Source organism: Sorex fumeus, unplaced genomic scaffold (assembly GCF_029834395.1).
Source record: "Sorex fumeus unplaced genomic scaffold, SorFum_2.1 ptg000043l, whole genome shotgun sequence".
Lineage (NCBI taxonomy): Eukaryota > Metazoa > Chordata > Mammalia > Eulipotyphla > Soricidae > Sorex > Sorex fumeus.
In genome coordinates this window covers 25251913-25266776 of record NW_026606100.1, presented here as the reverse complement: position 1 = coordinate 25266776, position 14864 = coordinate 25251913, and the positions used below count along the sequence as shown (strand labels likewise).

Genomic DNA, 14864 nt, shown 5'->3' with positions numbered 1-14864 from the left:
GGAACATGTTAGAAATGCAAATTCTCTCTCCTTCCAGCAGCAGAATCACACTCTGCGCACCCCTCCTCCCCCATTTGTGTTTAAGAAGTAGTTGAGCCTCTGATTCAGGTGAACTGCCCATGAAACCGTGTCAGATGCTCCCCCTCTCTTGTCTTTGCTCTCATGTTGAATGTCTTTGGGCCCCCATCTCCCTCTGGAATGCTTCTTGCCTGATGGTAGGGGGTTATTTGTGCAGTCGACAGAGCACTGTCCATAGGCTGACTGCCTTGTCACTACCTGGCTGTGTGACTTTAGGCAAGTCACTTGGCCTCTGTTTCCTTAACCATGAAACTGACTGGTTTTCTGCCTGACAAATTTGTACACACTAGAGTAAATCAATCAAGCACTACATAGGTGCAAAAACTGCTTATTAGTATCTGGCACTTAGGAAGGTGTTAAATGTTTGTGGTCAGCTTGACATCTGGAAAGCCCATCTTTGCTCCCCAAGAGAACTGCATTGAAACAGAGGCTTTGGCTGTGAAAGGGATGGTAATAGCCCCATTATCTCCATGTCCCAGTAAGAGAGGAGAAGGTGGCTGGGGAAAAAAGGAAACTGGCCACAGGCCAAGTCTGTCCATGGACTTTTTGACAACCTATGGGCTAAGAATAATTTTGTAGTTTTAAATAGAAGTAAAATGTAAGGGACATTGAATAACTCACAGAAAAAAATATATATGAAATTTAAATTCTGCTGTTCATAAGTTAATAGGGTGATTGGAACCCAGCCAGCCACATTCATTCATTCACATATTGTCTGTGAATCTTTTGAGCTACTTCAGCAGAGTTGAATAATTATGTCTGCGATCACAGGGTCTACAAAGCATTTTGTAGCATTTCCTGTCTGGTCCTTTAATAGAAAGAAGTTTGCTGACCCCTGGGCTGGAGTGAGGATAGAAAATAGAAGGAAGATATAATGCAGAAGATGATGAGAAAAACACATATTTAAACTGTGTTCAACCAGGCAGGGTCCTACTAATCATGATATCTTTGACTCCTGGTATAAAATTATATTATTGGATTCTTTTTTAAAGTCATGAGTAGTTTAATTATTTTGTCTTTTCAGAATTTGAGATATAATTGGCATATAATACATATTAGGTTTCTAATAAGTTGATTTGATAGATTAAAATATTGCAGAATGATTACTGCCACAGTGCTTGTGTGGTCACTACCATTTCTTCTCAGAATAGTTAAGATCTCTCAGGAATTTTCAAGTACCTAATACAGTATTAGTAACTATTATCACTATGCTGTACTTTAGATTCCCAGAAGTTACTCATCAACTGCAACATTTAGTTCTTACAATGCTATGAAGTCTGCATATTATTAGCTCCATATTTCAGATGGGGAATCTAAGGCTTACAACTTCCCCAGAATCACCAGGCTCATAAGTGAATCTGGGATTTGAACTGAGCTCCAGTTAACTTCAGCTGAGCTGTCATTACCATGCCCTATTACATCCCATGGCACTAGGTGGGTCAGGTTGGGAGAGGCTTGGGGTCTCTGAGATGCATCATTGATGGCAGGCAGGGCAGACAAAAGTGCCTTCTGGTGGGATGGAAACGACGAAAAGGTGCTTAGGTTTTGAAATGTTTGTGTAGCTGATTTAACGAAAAGAAGGAAAAACAGTCAGGGAGGGGAAAAACTCCTTATCGCAGCAGATAGTTCTGGGTTTAAATCATGTACTCCCCCTAGCCCAGCACCAACAGCCAGGGAGAAAGTGCTTATCTAATTGCCCCTGCCTGCTAATGAGGGTTTCCTCTGAGCCCACAGCAGATTGAAGGAGGGAAATGAGCACTTGGAGTCGGGACTGGGCAGCAGAGAGTTCTCCTGCCTTTCTGTCTGTAAAATAAGAATGCCAAGGAACAGTTGTTTCTTCATTACTGTGAATGTGAGCCTTGTGTTTTCAAAGGTCAGCCCCTGTGAGCACATCATGGTTTCGAGTGGGTTCCTATGGTAATGAGGCCATCGTGACTGAGGGCATTTTGTGTCAGGCCACGGGGCGCTGGATTTTTGCCTTCCCCTGCAATGCCTGCTCGCTTCCGGCAAATGTAACCATTTCTGTTTTCCCCTCTTCCTCTTGTTTTGTATCTCTTTGCGCCACAGAAGTTCTGGAGTCTGAGAATTCCTCGTCAGGTATGGTTTTGCTTGGATTCTTTCCCTCTCACCAAGGATCCTATGCTTAGAGAAGAACCAGAACGGAGTCCCTGTGATTAAAGGTTTCTGTTTTTTCCCCTCTTGTTTCTCAGATGAGTGGAGGTTTTCTCCCAATGCCGATGCCAATGGAAATGCCCAGCTGTCTTCACTCGCTGCCAAGGGCTACAGGAGCGTGCATCCCAACCTGTCTTCGGACAAGTCCCAGGTAGGCATGTGTCCGGGGGCAGGGGGGACTGGTGGAAGTGGTACTGTTTTCTAGTCTTGCCACCGTAGACGTGCAACTTCCTGCTTATCCAGCTTGGATGAGGTGTTCTTGCAAGGACCCGAGTTGGGCAGAAGTTGGGGTCAAGGCAACAGAGACCTGGGATGAGCTTAGCTTTTACCAGCGTTTGGAAATAAAAGCCCAACGTTTTCTAGGTTTGCAATGTGGAAAGGCTCTGGAAGAGGGGATCCATTCAGTTTTGAATAAGTCAGGGAGAGAACAGCCCACATTTGTTCAAAACTCTTCAGAGTAACCTGCTCAAGGGAACAGTGTGTCTCTCCCATTGGTTGTCTGGGGTTGTCCCTGTAAGGGTTCCAGCAGCACTGCCCCTGCTGGTTGAGATCAGATGCTCTGGCCAGACCCTAGTCCAGCAGCCTGGGACAGAAGGTAAGAGTCAGAAGGGAGTCACAGCACAGTGCCCTACAGAAGTGTTCCCTGGTCCTTTACTTGGTAACTTTACCTCAGTTTTCTCCCCAGGTGGTTTCCTGATATTTATTCCTTACCCACAGCTGCCCCTTTGCCTTTTGAGGAAAGGCAGAGACCCCATTCTAACTTAGGTGATAAATTTCTTTTAATTTCTTTTTGGTTTACAGTATTACGGATTTTGAGAGTTTAGCATTGCACCTTCTTATGTGTATAATATCACAACTACTACCAAAATTCCTAGTGCTATTCTACCACCAGAAAGTCTCCTTGACTCATTCTTCCCAGCCCCCTCCCCCATCACCCCAGTGACCACCATAGTATTCATTCAGTCTAGGAATTAGTTTTGGTTCTTCCCTGTTTGCTTTCATTATTCACATTCCTCATCTGATTCAAACCTCACAGTGGTTGTCTTTTACTTCATTACTTGTTTTTCAGGAGCCCTATTTTGTCCCCAAAGCACTATTTCCTATTTCATGATTTTAAGGGGCAGAGTAGTATTTCATGTATATATATGTATAAATATGCACAGACATATAAATTTATGTCACCTATTCTTTTTTCAGCCTCATATGTTGATGAGCAGTTAGTTTATTTCACGTTTCACATTTTGGCTACTATGAATAGTGCTGCTCTAAACAGTAAGGTGAAAATCTCCTTTTGAATTCTTTTTTTTTTAAGTTCTTTGAATATATGCTTAGGTATCATACCCATCCAAAACAGGGTATGGAATTTCCTGTTTTATTTTAATTTTACTTTATTGTATTTGAGCCTTCCCGAAGTGCTCAGGAGGCCTGGGCATCCCTCCTGATGATTCCTAGCCTGTGGATGTGGCACTGCTGTGCTTCTGGGTGTTACCTGGACCACCCAGGGTGCTACTTGGGAACCAGGTAGTGCTGATAATTTAACCAGGGTTGGCCATATGCAAGGCCCATGCTTTGACTCTCTACTGTCCTCTAATCCTCTGTCTGTTCTTTGGAAGAGAGAGGGTTTCCAAGTGGTGCTCCAGACACTCGGGAGCCTCATCCACAATTCTTGAGAAACCAGGTTTTGGGACCAACATGAGGGCCTGAGTGTGCCAGGCTGCTACCTTAGCCGTGCTTGAGAGGCTTCCAATGCCACCTGATGGTGTTCAGGGATTCCAGGACTGACCCAGTGATGCTCAGGGGACCATATGGTACTGGGGATTGAACCTGGGTAAGGCACATGTTAGACATGTACCCTAATTCTGGTATTATTTCCCATCCCTCTTTGTTTTTTCAATATTGTGTCCATAGGGGCCGCATCAATTTATATTCCTCCCACCAGTGTGTCAGATTCTTTTTCCACCCATGAGGAGGGTGATTATAAAGGAATCATGACCATGAAGCAGGGTTGTTCCTTTCTCTTAAGTAAGGCTGGTGTGTCATTTCAAATTTCTGCAGAAAGTCATCTTTTTGTGGTCCCCTTCCCTGTGTCTGCCTTCTCAGAAGGTACCCACAGAACTCAGGAGGAGCCAGGAATTTGGCTTCTTTCTTATCTCTGTTCTTTCCCCCCAATGACCCTCTGATTTCTGCTCCTGAGGACATAAAATTGCACTGACGCCTGAAGTGAAACCACTAAGCCTTTCCACCTGACACCATGGCCTGCCATGAGCACTCAAGACCATCAGTTAGAACCAGGAGTTGCACATAGACTTGGCCTCCTAACACCCTCAGTAACAATGGGGACTTGGTGGTCAGTGTCCAGTCAGTGAGTTGCCATAGTTTTTCTATTTCTCAGACTTTTCCTGGTGAATAATTGTTGTGCTTATGGCGGACGCTCTTCTTCTCAGCTATTTCAAGGAGCGGATCCAGCTGACTCTATGATGCTTAGGAAATAGTGCTGATTACCAAAAGATAGCTTTGTAATTCCTTTTGGCTTACAACAGCTCTTCTAAAGAAAGAATTCTAAAAACATGTGAAGTGAATAAAAATTCTTTTAGAAACAGATATTTGCCCAAACTTGTTTGACCTTTAGTGGTATTCACATCACTGTGTTAAACACAAGAAGTTTATACAAGTGAGCCTTATAATAAGGAAAAACAACCTTATTTTTAGTAATACTACAAATAGCATATTTTCTTATGAATTTTCTTTTTCCCCAGGCACCTTAAAGGGAACCAAATAAACTTCTGCTCTAGTGGTTTTCTTCCTTCGATTCAGGGTAAAATTGGCCATTCATATCTTTTTTATTTTTATTTTTTTGACTTTTTGGGTCACACCCCGTGATGCTCAGGGGTTACTCCTGGCTCTGCACTCAGGAATCACTCCTAGCGGTGCTCAGGGAACCATATGGGATGCCGGTGACTGAACCCAGGTCGGCTGCATGCAAGGCAAACACCCTGCCTGCTTACTATTGCTTTGGCCCCGCCTTTGATATCTTGAGCACTGATATCAGGCACAACCTTTGAATTTGTTTTCTGAGTACAGAAATGACTCAAATCTACAGCTGCTACTAGAGATCCAAGTATGCTCTGGCTTAGAATAGAGGTAGGTCAGACTCACTTGGTTTCAGAGGGAGAAAGATCTCAGATCTCTGTAGGCCTAGCATCTCCAAAAGGACTGATTTTATGTTCAGGAGTCTCACAGGCCCTAGGGGAGCCCCATCTTCTGCCTTTTGTCTACTGACCTGAATCTGCTTCTCTGGTCTCACCCTCAGTAAATAGGAACCAAAGCTTCCCTCTGTCTCTCCCAGCATAGCCATGGTGGGTCCAGTGGAGGTGAGAATTGATTGATAGCTTCTGCAACTGTATAAATAAGGAGCATCTCAGATTCTTCAAACACCCTCCACCCCACCCCTTTTTGACCCAGTGCTGAACCATCTCAAAAGATAAGTGGAAGTTCATTATAGGCCGGTTGGGGAGAAATACAGACTGCCTCGGGGGTTCCTACTGTTCACAATAAAACAAAAATTAGTTTCTTCTACATTAAGTGTCTGCCTACCTACTCCCTGCCTTTAGGGCTAACGGCAACCCCTGTATAGAAAGGTTCTCGCCTCTGAGTCCTTTGTCAACACTCTGGGGAAACATCCGCTCTGCAGGTCAGAGCCCCCGGGAGGTTGTGCCTGACGTAATGCCACTCTGGCGCCTTATACGGCCACAGACAAATGAAGTTAAAAATTCATTGAAATGGATTTCTATCTTTGGACAAGAAGGAATCACATGTGGGACTCTCAGTCACACATGGGAGCTCAAAGTAAAAGCAAATCTGAGCCTAATGCAAAATTCTTTTACTTAGCTCCCTGACAACCACCATAAACTTGCCCTGTAGTCCCTTGGGTGTGTGCTAGTTCAAATGTTGCTTTTCTAGAGAGCATCTTTCTTTATAAACATGCCCCTGCCTCCAGTCTAATCCCCCGAAACTCAGTCCATCTGCAAGTCTTTGTTCCTGATAACTGCTGAAGAGAGGCTGCTGCTGTTTTATATCTGTGGCTGGTAGGTTGGGTCCTGATCTATTGGCACCATTGTGGGCACCCTGGGAAAGGAGAGGCATTAAGTTCATCGAGGGCACCCAAATAATTTTTCTCCTCTTAGGTCATCTGAAACTTGAAAACTGAGGCTGAAAGATGTTTTTGTTTGCTGTTTCTGTGTTGATAGCTTTAATCCAGACTCACAATTTTTTTTATTTCTATACCCTTGAGACCACACACACACACGCACACACACACACACACAACCACACACACACACCACACACACAACCACACACACACACACACACCACACACACACACACACACACGCAAATCAAAGTTAAATGTAAGAAAGGGGAACCCCATCACAGATCCACACCAGTTGTTGGCCATAACCCTGTTCTCAGAGATAAACCAAATTTCACTATTCATCACCTGTGCAGTCTGGCAGAGGGTTTGACATTCTTCTACTGTAGCCACTACTTTCTGTTTTCAAAGGTAGTGGTCAGTGAAGACAATCTGTGTGTCCTAGTCAGGAGTGCTCTAAAAGACCCTCACCAACAGACAGCTTCTATACCAATACCTGTTTCTCCATTTCTGGAGCAGAAGTACAAGTCCAGGTGCCAGCCTTTCAGCTCTCGGTTAGGGCTCTCCTTCTGCTTAAAGACAGCCAGCTTCTCTCATCTGATGGAAGAGAGAGCTCAGTTTTCTACTTCCTCATCTTGAAAGGGCACCCATCCTCTCCTGGGGATCCCCACCCTCATGCCCTCCTCTAATCCTCGTGACTGCCCAAAGGCCTTCACCTTCAAATGTCATCACTTGGGGCAAGAGATTTGACAGAGGCATTTTGAGGATACAGACATTTCGTCCATAGCACTAGGAAAAAGAACCTTTCCTTATTGTATGGCCTAATTCCCCATTGAGCCAAAGACTGGCAGATGGCTCTTACTGCAGTGAGGATCAGACTGGAGAGTTGCCCCTTCACTGATCCTGTGCCCCATGAGGTCACAAGGGGGAGCCTAGCTAGGGTTGTGAAGAGGGAGTGAAATGTGAGCTGCAGCTTTCTAGCTCTGAACCTGGAATCAGAGCTTAAGCCAGGAGCCTGAGGCTAGTCACCCCCACCTCTTCGCTCACTGCGGGATTAGCTGCGCCTCAAGATTGAAGGACCTGAATGGGACAGGGGCTGCAATTTAAGAAACCAGGCACAGTCCCATCCAGTAGGCCAAATTAAGTGTTTCATTGCCTGGTCCCTTTGTTCTGTGGTTGTCAAAAATGGGAGACTACATGCCTTTAGGGCTGGAGTGATAGCACAGCGGGTAGGGCGTTTGCCTTGCACGCGGCCAACATGGCCGACCCGAGTTCGATTCCTCCCCCTCTCAGAGAGCCCGGCAAGCTTCCGAGAGTATTCAATATGCCAGACACAGTAACAACAAAGTCTCCAATGGAGACGTTACTGGGCCCGCTCGAGCAAATCGACGATCAACGGGAGGGCCTTTACCTTTTACCTTTACATGCCTTTAATCTCATTCCTGTCTTCCTTGTAGTAATTAGCTCCATCAAAGTGTTTCCTCTGAAGAAAGCTCACATATAGGTTAAAAATATTTAGCATTTCCTTCGGGGGGGGGGGGGTCGGATTTAATGTGTTCTGCTTATGGAGTTGAGTGCTAAATCTCAGTCATTCAGTGAAGATGTCTGTCTCCTGTGAACACAAATGAGACTCTTCTCTCCTAAGGCTGAAGAACGAGAACGCTGGAAAGTTTCGGGAAGCTTTTAAAGCAAAGGCTTAAAGAGGAAACAATTTATGGAAAGGGATGTGTATGAGAAGACAAAGGTCTTTGGGGCTTGTCCCCATGGCACTTAGTCCATTGACACGCTTCTTTAGTCAGGGGGCTAGAAAGGGTTCACCAAGGGTTGGTGTCAAGTTGACTGAGCTCTGGCCTGTCTTCTGGACCCTGCTCCCAGCGTCCCTCTCCAGGTGAGTAAAGCTAGTCCTGGGCCTTCCCCCAGAGGAAAACTCTAAGGAGACTAAAATGAGAATGATTTGCTTGCTTAAGACCATGCCAAGAATTGTTTTTTTCTTCAGATTCGTTGTTGTGTTGCTCCTTCTAATGGTCAACCATTTCTCCTCCTCTTCCCCCCCCTTCCTGTTTGGTTATTGTGCTTTGAAATTCATACTCTAGACTCTCTCTCCCTCAAGCCCTCCTCGCCCTAAAGAGGATCGCTTTGCATGGCAGCCCCTCATCATCCACAGCACCTACAAGGACTCTCTTTACTGGAGCTCCCCGAAGCCCTACATCCCAGCCAGCACCCCTAGCCAGCCCGGTGCCTCACAGCCACAGTCCCTAGCCGGGCCCCTGGCAGCCGGCTCAGCTCCTGCTGCCGGGACATGTCCTGGGCCCTCGCTTCCAGGTTCCACACACCCTAGTGCTTCATCCCAAGCCCAGCACCCCTTGGTGGCGGCCAGGGCAGTTTATAGGGAGAATGTGAGCCCTGGCCCATGTGACGAGGCGACTGGGAATAAAAAGGTCAGCAGCTTATATGTACCTTGTTTATCTAATAACACTTGCCGGGCGGCCTCGGAGAACTGGGGGGGTGCACGTGACCCAGGCAGAGGCACACCCTTGGAAGCTTCAGGCGCTCTAGCACCGGCTCCCAGCACTGGCTCCTGCACAGCCGGCACAAGAAAGTCCCCCTCTGCTCCTCCTCCCGGCCCCCCTGAGCTGTGCTCTGGCACTGCAAGAGATGCTGCGGGCTGCGGCGAGGTCCCTCCTCAGGGCACTGGGCCTGCCTTCCCAGATGCAACGAGACCACCTGTGCTAGGCCCCCAGCTTACCTCTGAGCCCGAGAACCAGAAGAGAAATGAAACTTCCCCTTGGCAGCCGTGTTTTCCAGCCAAGGCAAGGAATTAGGAATGTGTGTGTGCCTCCTACACCGTCTCTCTCCAAACCCCTGCGAGCAGCGCCTTTGTTTTCTGGGCTGCTTCGGCCTCCTCCCCCTACCCCCCCTACCCCGTTAACGATGCTCCGGCTTGATCCCCAACTTCTCTCTAAACACCCCTACACCGGCCCCTCTGCCACCCTTCCCTCTTCTCTGTAAATGTGTAAGTCTGCCCGTGCGGGTGTCTGTACAACTAATGAGACACACGGAGTGTTTGTTTCCTAACAAGGCGCTGGAGAAAGTGTATTTATTCCCGAGCTTTGCAGTCTCTGCGAGCAGTTTGGGGGGTGGGAGGGGATTGATCACAGCCTGCCTGCCTATTTTGCCGTTTTCTCTTTCTCTCTCGTAAAATATTAAGAGAATTCAAAAATAGATGGATGGAACGAACACTTGGATGGGCTTCCCTCTGTGTCGGAGCGTGTCCGGAGGCCAGCTGGCTCGCCCCCAGGGCCCACGTCCTCCGCGGAAAGGGCACCGATTAAATATTTCTCAGCGAACATCACTGCATGTCCACTCTCTGCTCTGTACATGTGGAATGCTGCCTCCCCCCACCGCCCCTTTGACGTAACCACCCCTTATTTCCTGCAGGACGTCTCTTCCTCCAGCCCAGCCCAGCCCGAGGTCATAGTTGTCCCTCTCTACCTGGTCAGTACTGACCGAGGGCAAGAAGGCCCTGCCGCCAGACCTCCAGCATCTCTGGGGCCACTGAGCCCCCCTGCCCCGGCGACCACCCCTGCCAGCTCACCTCTGACCTTCCCGACTCTAGATGATTTCATTCCCCCTCATCTGCAGAGGCGACCCCAGCACCACCCGCGGGCCGGCACCCCTGGCCCTGTCCCCCCAGTTACTGTTAGTCCACCTCCGCCATCCTTCTCTCCACTGCCTCCGTTGGTCCCTGCGGCCCCCGAGCGCTTCCACAGAGCCTGGGAGCCTGACCTCACGGGAGCCATCTCCAGTACCGTAAGCTTGCTGCCGTTCCCCGACCCCTTCTGCCTGGACTCCCCCGAGTAGAGAAACCCTTTCTCACCCAAGTACTAAGTGCCCTCGGAAGCATTGGCTGCACTGCGCTGTGTCTGACTGAGGCTGTCTGCTTTTGCCCTGAATTGCATGTCTCCTGGGTGGGGGCCCTGGGCAGCCTGAGGGGTCGTGGTGAGGGTGGGGGGTGGGGTTGGGAGGGGGCTCCTGAGGGTCCTCATCAGTCCCTCGTGTCCCCACTCTTCTCTGTCCTCTTTGGAATGCAAACCTTCCTGAAAGAAATTGGTTTTCTCCTGGCGCGAGAAAAGCCTCCTCGTGGTCTGTTTCCTGGCCAGGGTCATCTCCACAGGTCAGGCAGCTGGAACAGAGGAGATGCAGGAGGAAGAGGAAGGCGGGCTGCCACGCGGGGTGTAGACTCCCAGTTTCTCCACTAGGGAGCAGGGAGATTCCAGGGAGGGAAGATTCACCCTTTCATTGACTTAGCAAACTGACAGACAGCTGAGGCTGAGACTGTTAAAAAGAAGCGGGGGGGGGGGGGGGGGGGGGGAGTTTAATTAAGGAATTGGGTTTGAAAACCTGATTTTCACAAAAGGTTAGGAATAGTCCTTCAAAGTGGCAAATAATTTGTGGAGTGCTCTAGTGGTTGCTGGGCCATTTGTGGCCAAATAGCACCTATGAGTCACAGGAAGTTAAAGGGGTTCCTGATGTCTCAGGTGCCATCCTGTGAAGATCCGGCATCCGACAGTAGGTGGGACAATGCAGGCCCGTGGCCAGGGTCTCCTTCAGAGCCCTGGGATTTGACAGGCCTTGAGAGAACCTCAGCAAATGTCTCCTCAAATGAGCCTTCAGAGATACTCATGGGGCTATGGAGTACAGGGTCCGAGTACGTCGGCGTTTCTGGTCTGGAGTTGGTTAGAGAAGGAATATTTCATCAGTGTTAGCCATGCCGCTGAGGAAGTACCTAGCAGATGGGGGTCAGAAGCCCTTAAAAAACTATCTGAGAGTAAGAGCGAAGAAGAAAATTCATGTTAATTCATCTTTCTTTGGCTATGGTCCTTTTTTGTCAAGAGCTGTTTTTGTGCCGTTCCAGAAATAAGACTTGAGACCCAGAGTAGAATTTGTAAACTGCTGGAGGACCACATGATCCATCCAGTTATCACATTAGTGGTGCATGCCTTAAGGAGCAGCTTTCTTATCTTTGTTTCTTTGGTACACTAGAGCTCTCTGAAAGCAAGTTAGGGCGAGTCTGATTTGTTTTCCACTTGACAAGTGAAAAATTGAGAAAGAGGCACTCCCCCCACCAAAAATCGATAGATACTGTGCCTCTCAAGTTTGGGGAAAAGTTCATTCGTTCACCTCAGTTGCCACCCATAACTAGCAACTACAGTTTCAAGGCATGTTCAGAAGAATTGGGCTGAGTCATTGTACAGAAGCCCCTACTATGTGTTGGGTGCTCTCCAGGGTCCTGATATACACCTCTTTCAATAGGAATGTGTTCCCCTGTTGCAAGTGTTGCTCAGAATCCTTTTGCTGGTTGTAGCTCCTATCAGTCATGTGGTATTTACTGAGCACCTGCAGGGTGTGATGGTGGGGAAAGGAGAAAGGTCTCATCTATCATCCTATAGATCTAATAGAACCACTGATCTTCCATGGAGCCTATTGATTGCCTTGGGCCATACTTTTGTCTGAAGAGTAACCATCAGAGCCCCATTCCTCAGACATTTCAGAAATGACATTCTGGTGTTAGGCATTATATATTGAAATGTATATTTTTCTTTTTTTTTACTGTCTACACCGGGCTGGAGCGATAGCACAGCGAGTAGGGCATTTGCCTTCCACGCAGCCAAGATGGTCCACCCGAGTTCGATTCTTCCGCCCCTCTCGGAGAACCCGGCAAGCTACCGAGAGTGTCTCGCCTGCATGGCAAAGCCTGGCAAGCTCCCCATGACATATTCGATATGCCAAACACAGTAACAACAAAGTCTCACAATGGAGACGTTACTGGGCCCGCTCGAGAAAATTGATGAACAACAGGAGGACAGTGACAGTGACAGTGACTGTTTATATGACTTAGAGGAAAGTTACTGTCCTTATCACATACCTGAGTATGATTTCCATGTATTTTAAAAGGCCAGCATTAATTCCACCATGCAGATTATAGTGTTAGTAGTAATTTTATTTTGAAAGAATACTTTTGATAGAGTGTAAAGTTTTGGGTGGTTTTTTTTTTATGAGCCTCAAGTTTTAAAGTCAGTATTTTGTAAGTCTTTACTTCAAAGCTCTTTGTGTCACTCAGTATTGGAAGGGAGAGAGATAGGACAGGCTGATACCCAGAACTCAGAAGCAAGCTAGTGTGAGATTTGGTCAGTGGTGCTGGGAGGAACATTCTGAAAAAGTCCATAGGTAATTCCTCCTTAGTCTTTCATGGTGATTTCTTGGCCTCATCTTGTCTCATGTTTCTTTAGATAAATGTACTAAACTCTTATTTTTCCCAATTAAAACCAGCTCTCAGTCTTGGACTGCATTTGGAATTGCATGACTTTTGCATGTACTACTTTGATATGAATTTGCTTTTTCAGTAACCAGATTGATCCACAATCATTAGCAGGTGAAAATAATGAATGGCGTTGCTGAGACCTTTTCAACATTTTCCTTCCTTCTTTCTCCCCTTACTAATACCAATTGAAGAAAATAAGCCTTCCGGATTAAGCTTTTAAGTGGAATTAACATCTCCTTCGTTACATTTCTTTCTACAATCAAAGTCCGTGTAAAGTTGAAACTTGTTCTGTTAAAAAGATATAGCATTAATTCTAGATTTCATGCATTTGTATTAAGCTTCAATGTTGCTTTCTTTTCAGGATTCAAGTCCTCTGCTAAATGAAGTTTCCTCATCCCATGGTGGAAGTGACTCGCAAGCTTTTGCACCAGTCAGCAAGCCATCATCTGCCTACCCCTCCACAACAATTGTCAATCCCACTATTGTGCTCTTGCAGCACAATCGAGGTAGGGACGAAGCCCCCTGTACTCATACTTGGGTTACTGGGATCAGGTGGTCACTCTGGATCTCTTGGGCAGGAATTCTGTTGTGCCATAGAAATGTTCTCAAATCTCATCCTACTCAAGTGCCCTTAGTCCCAGTGTACTCCCTCCCAGAACTCATCGCATCCATTGCCAGCAGGCAAACAGACCCCTGGGTTGGGATAAAGTCGGGGGTCTGAATAAGGATATTGATGTATTGAACTTCCACAGTGTGGGTGTTCATGGTAAGCAAAAACTTGGAGTCCTATAATTCCTTAGCATGAGAATTCTAATGAGAGCCTGCTGGGAAAATCTAGGCACAGTAATCCTTCTTTCAAATAGTGTTAAATGTCATTTCTTTTTGCAACATCACAGATATTTAGAAAGGAAACTTTCATTTTGCTTTTTCGGTCACACCCAACGATGCTCAGGGGTTGCTCATGACTCAGCACTCAGAAACTACCCCTGGTGGTGCTCAGGGGACCATATGGGATGCTGGGAATCGAACCCGGGTTGGCCGTGTGCAAAGCAAATGCCCTACCTGCTCTGCTATTGCCCCAGCCCCTAGAAAGCAAATTTTGAAATCCAACGTGAGATATTTGGAATGGAAATGTTTTTGTTGGATGGAAGATCTTACAACGTAAAGAAATATTGTCATCTCTGAAACAAACTCTCTGCTGGACTTGTTGTGAGTGGTGCCCTGGCCTCATTTTTGCAACAGTGGTGTTCTCTCAGGACACGAGGTTTCTGCAGCTCTTTGCATCACATGCTTTTTTAGAAGGGACATCTTAAGTGTTTCCAGGTAATAGTGATATACGTCAACAGCTTAAACATTCCAAAAACGGGCCAGAGAGCTAGCTCAAAGGGCTGAAGCTCATGCTTTGCAGTGAGCTCAAATCGCCCCCATGCCACCAGGTGTGGCCTCCAAAAAAACAATAACAAATTTCAGAAGATGATTCAAAGATTTCTCTTTCGGATTTCAACAGAGGAATAGACTTTCCTTTCACAAAAGACCTTTGCCATGTGAATTATAAAGTTTTCAAGCTGCTTTTTCAGTATAAAAAGGATTAGTCTGAATTTCATACAGTAGCAGCTGAGTTATTTTGTTCAGAGCACAGAGCTGGCTACAGAATCGTCCTCTTCTCCACTCCCTGCTTGCAGATGGCATGGGTCTTATTACATCACCCTCCCCCCCTTTCCCCTTTAACTTGGATGGCAAAGAGAACTGGAATCTATTTTTAATTGTTTTCCATATGAAAGGAAATTTTTTGGTTCCCTGCTTCAAACTTAAAAAGCAGATGAATGAAATATGTTCTCACTTAAAAATCTTCCTACTCGAATCTTAGTTATTTTTGTCTTTTTATATTTTCCCATGATATGTGGCTCCCATTTTAATTTTCACCACGAATCTGTGTTCTTCACACACTGAAGACGGGTGGCTGCCTCAAACTGAGCTCTTTCTGAGTCCATGTCCTCTCATGCCTGAGACTGACAGGAGCTTTCTCTGCCCAGAAAGGGTCTGTAATTCAGGAGGACAAAGTGAATTTTGATTCTCTATGAGCTTATGACTCATCTTCTAAAAAAAAAAAAAAAGATTCGCCCCAACAGAACCAAGTTCATT

At 46.6% G+C, this 14864-nt stretch overlaps 1 protein-coding gene across 47 annotated transcripts in view; it reads left to right on the top strand.

The window, feature by feature from the left end:
- Positions 1 to 14864, top strand: part of SORBS1 (sorbin and SH3 domain containing 1) — a 240798-nt gene that overhangs the window by 136439 nt on the left and 89495 nt on the right. For 23 of the 47 annotated variants that reach the window (XM_056120912.1, XM_056120907.1, XM_056120904.1 and 20 more), the window contains 3 exons: positions 2146 to 2175; positions 2289 to 2401; positions 13084 to 13228. In XM_056120912.1, the coding sequence (XP_055976887.1) occupies positions 2146 to 2175; positions 2289 to 2401; positions 13084 to 13228 (288 nt within the window). Of the gene's footprint in view, positions 1 to 2145; positions 2176 to 2288; positions 2402 to 9838; positions 10211 to 13083; positions 13229 to 14864 lie in introns of all 47 variants that reach the window. The other 24 variants (XM_056120905.1, XM_056120862.1, XM_056120886.1 and 21 more) reach the window with 3 other exon arrangements.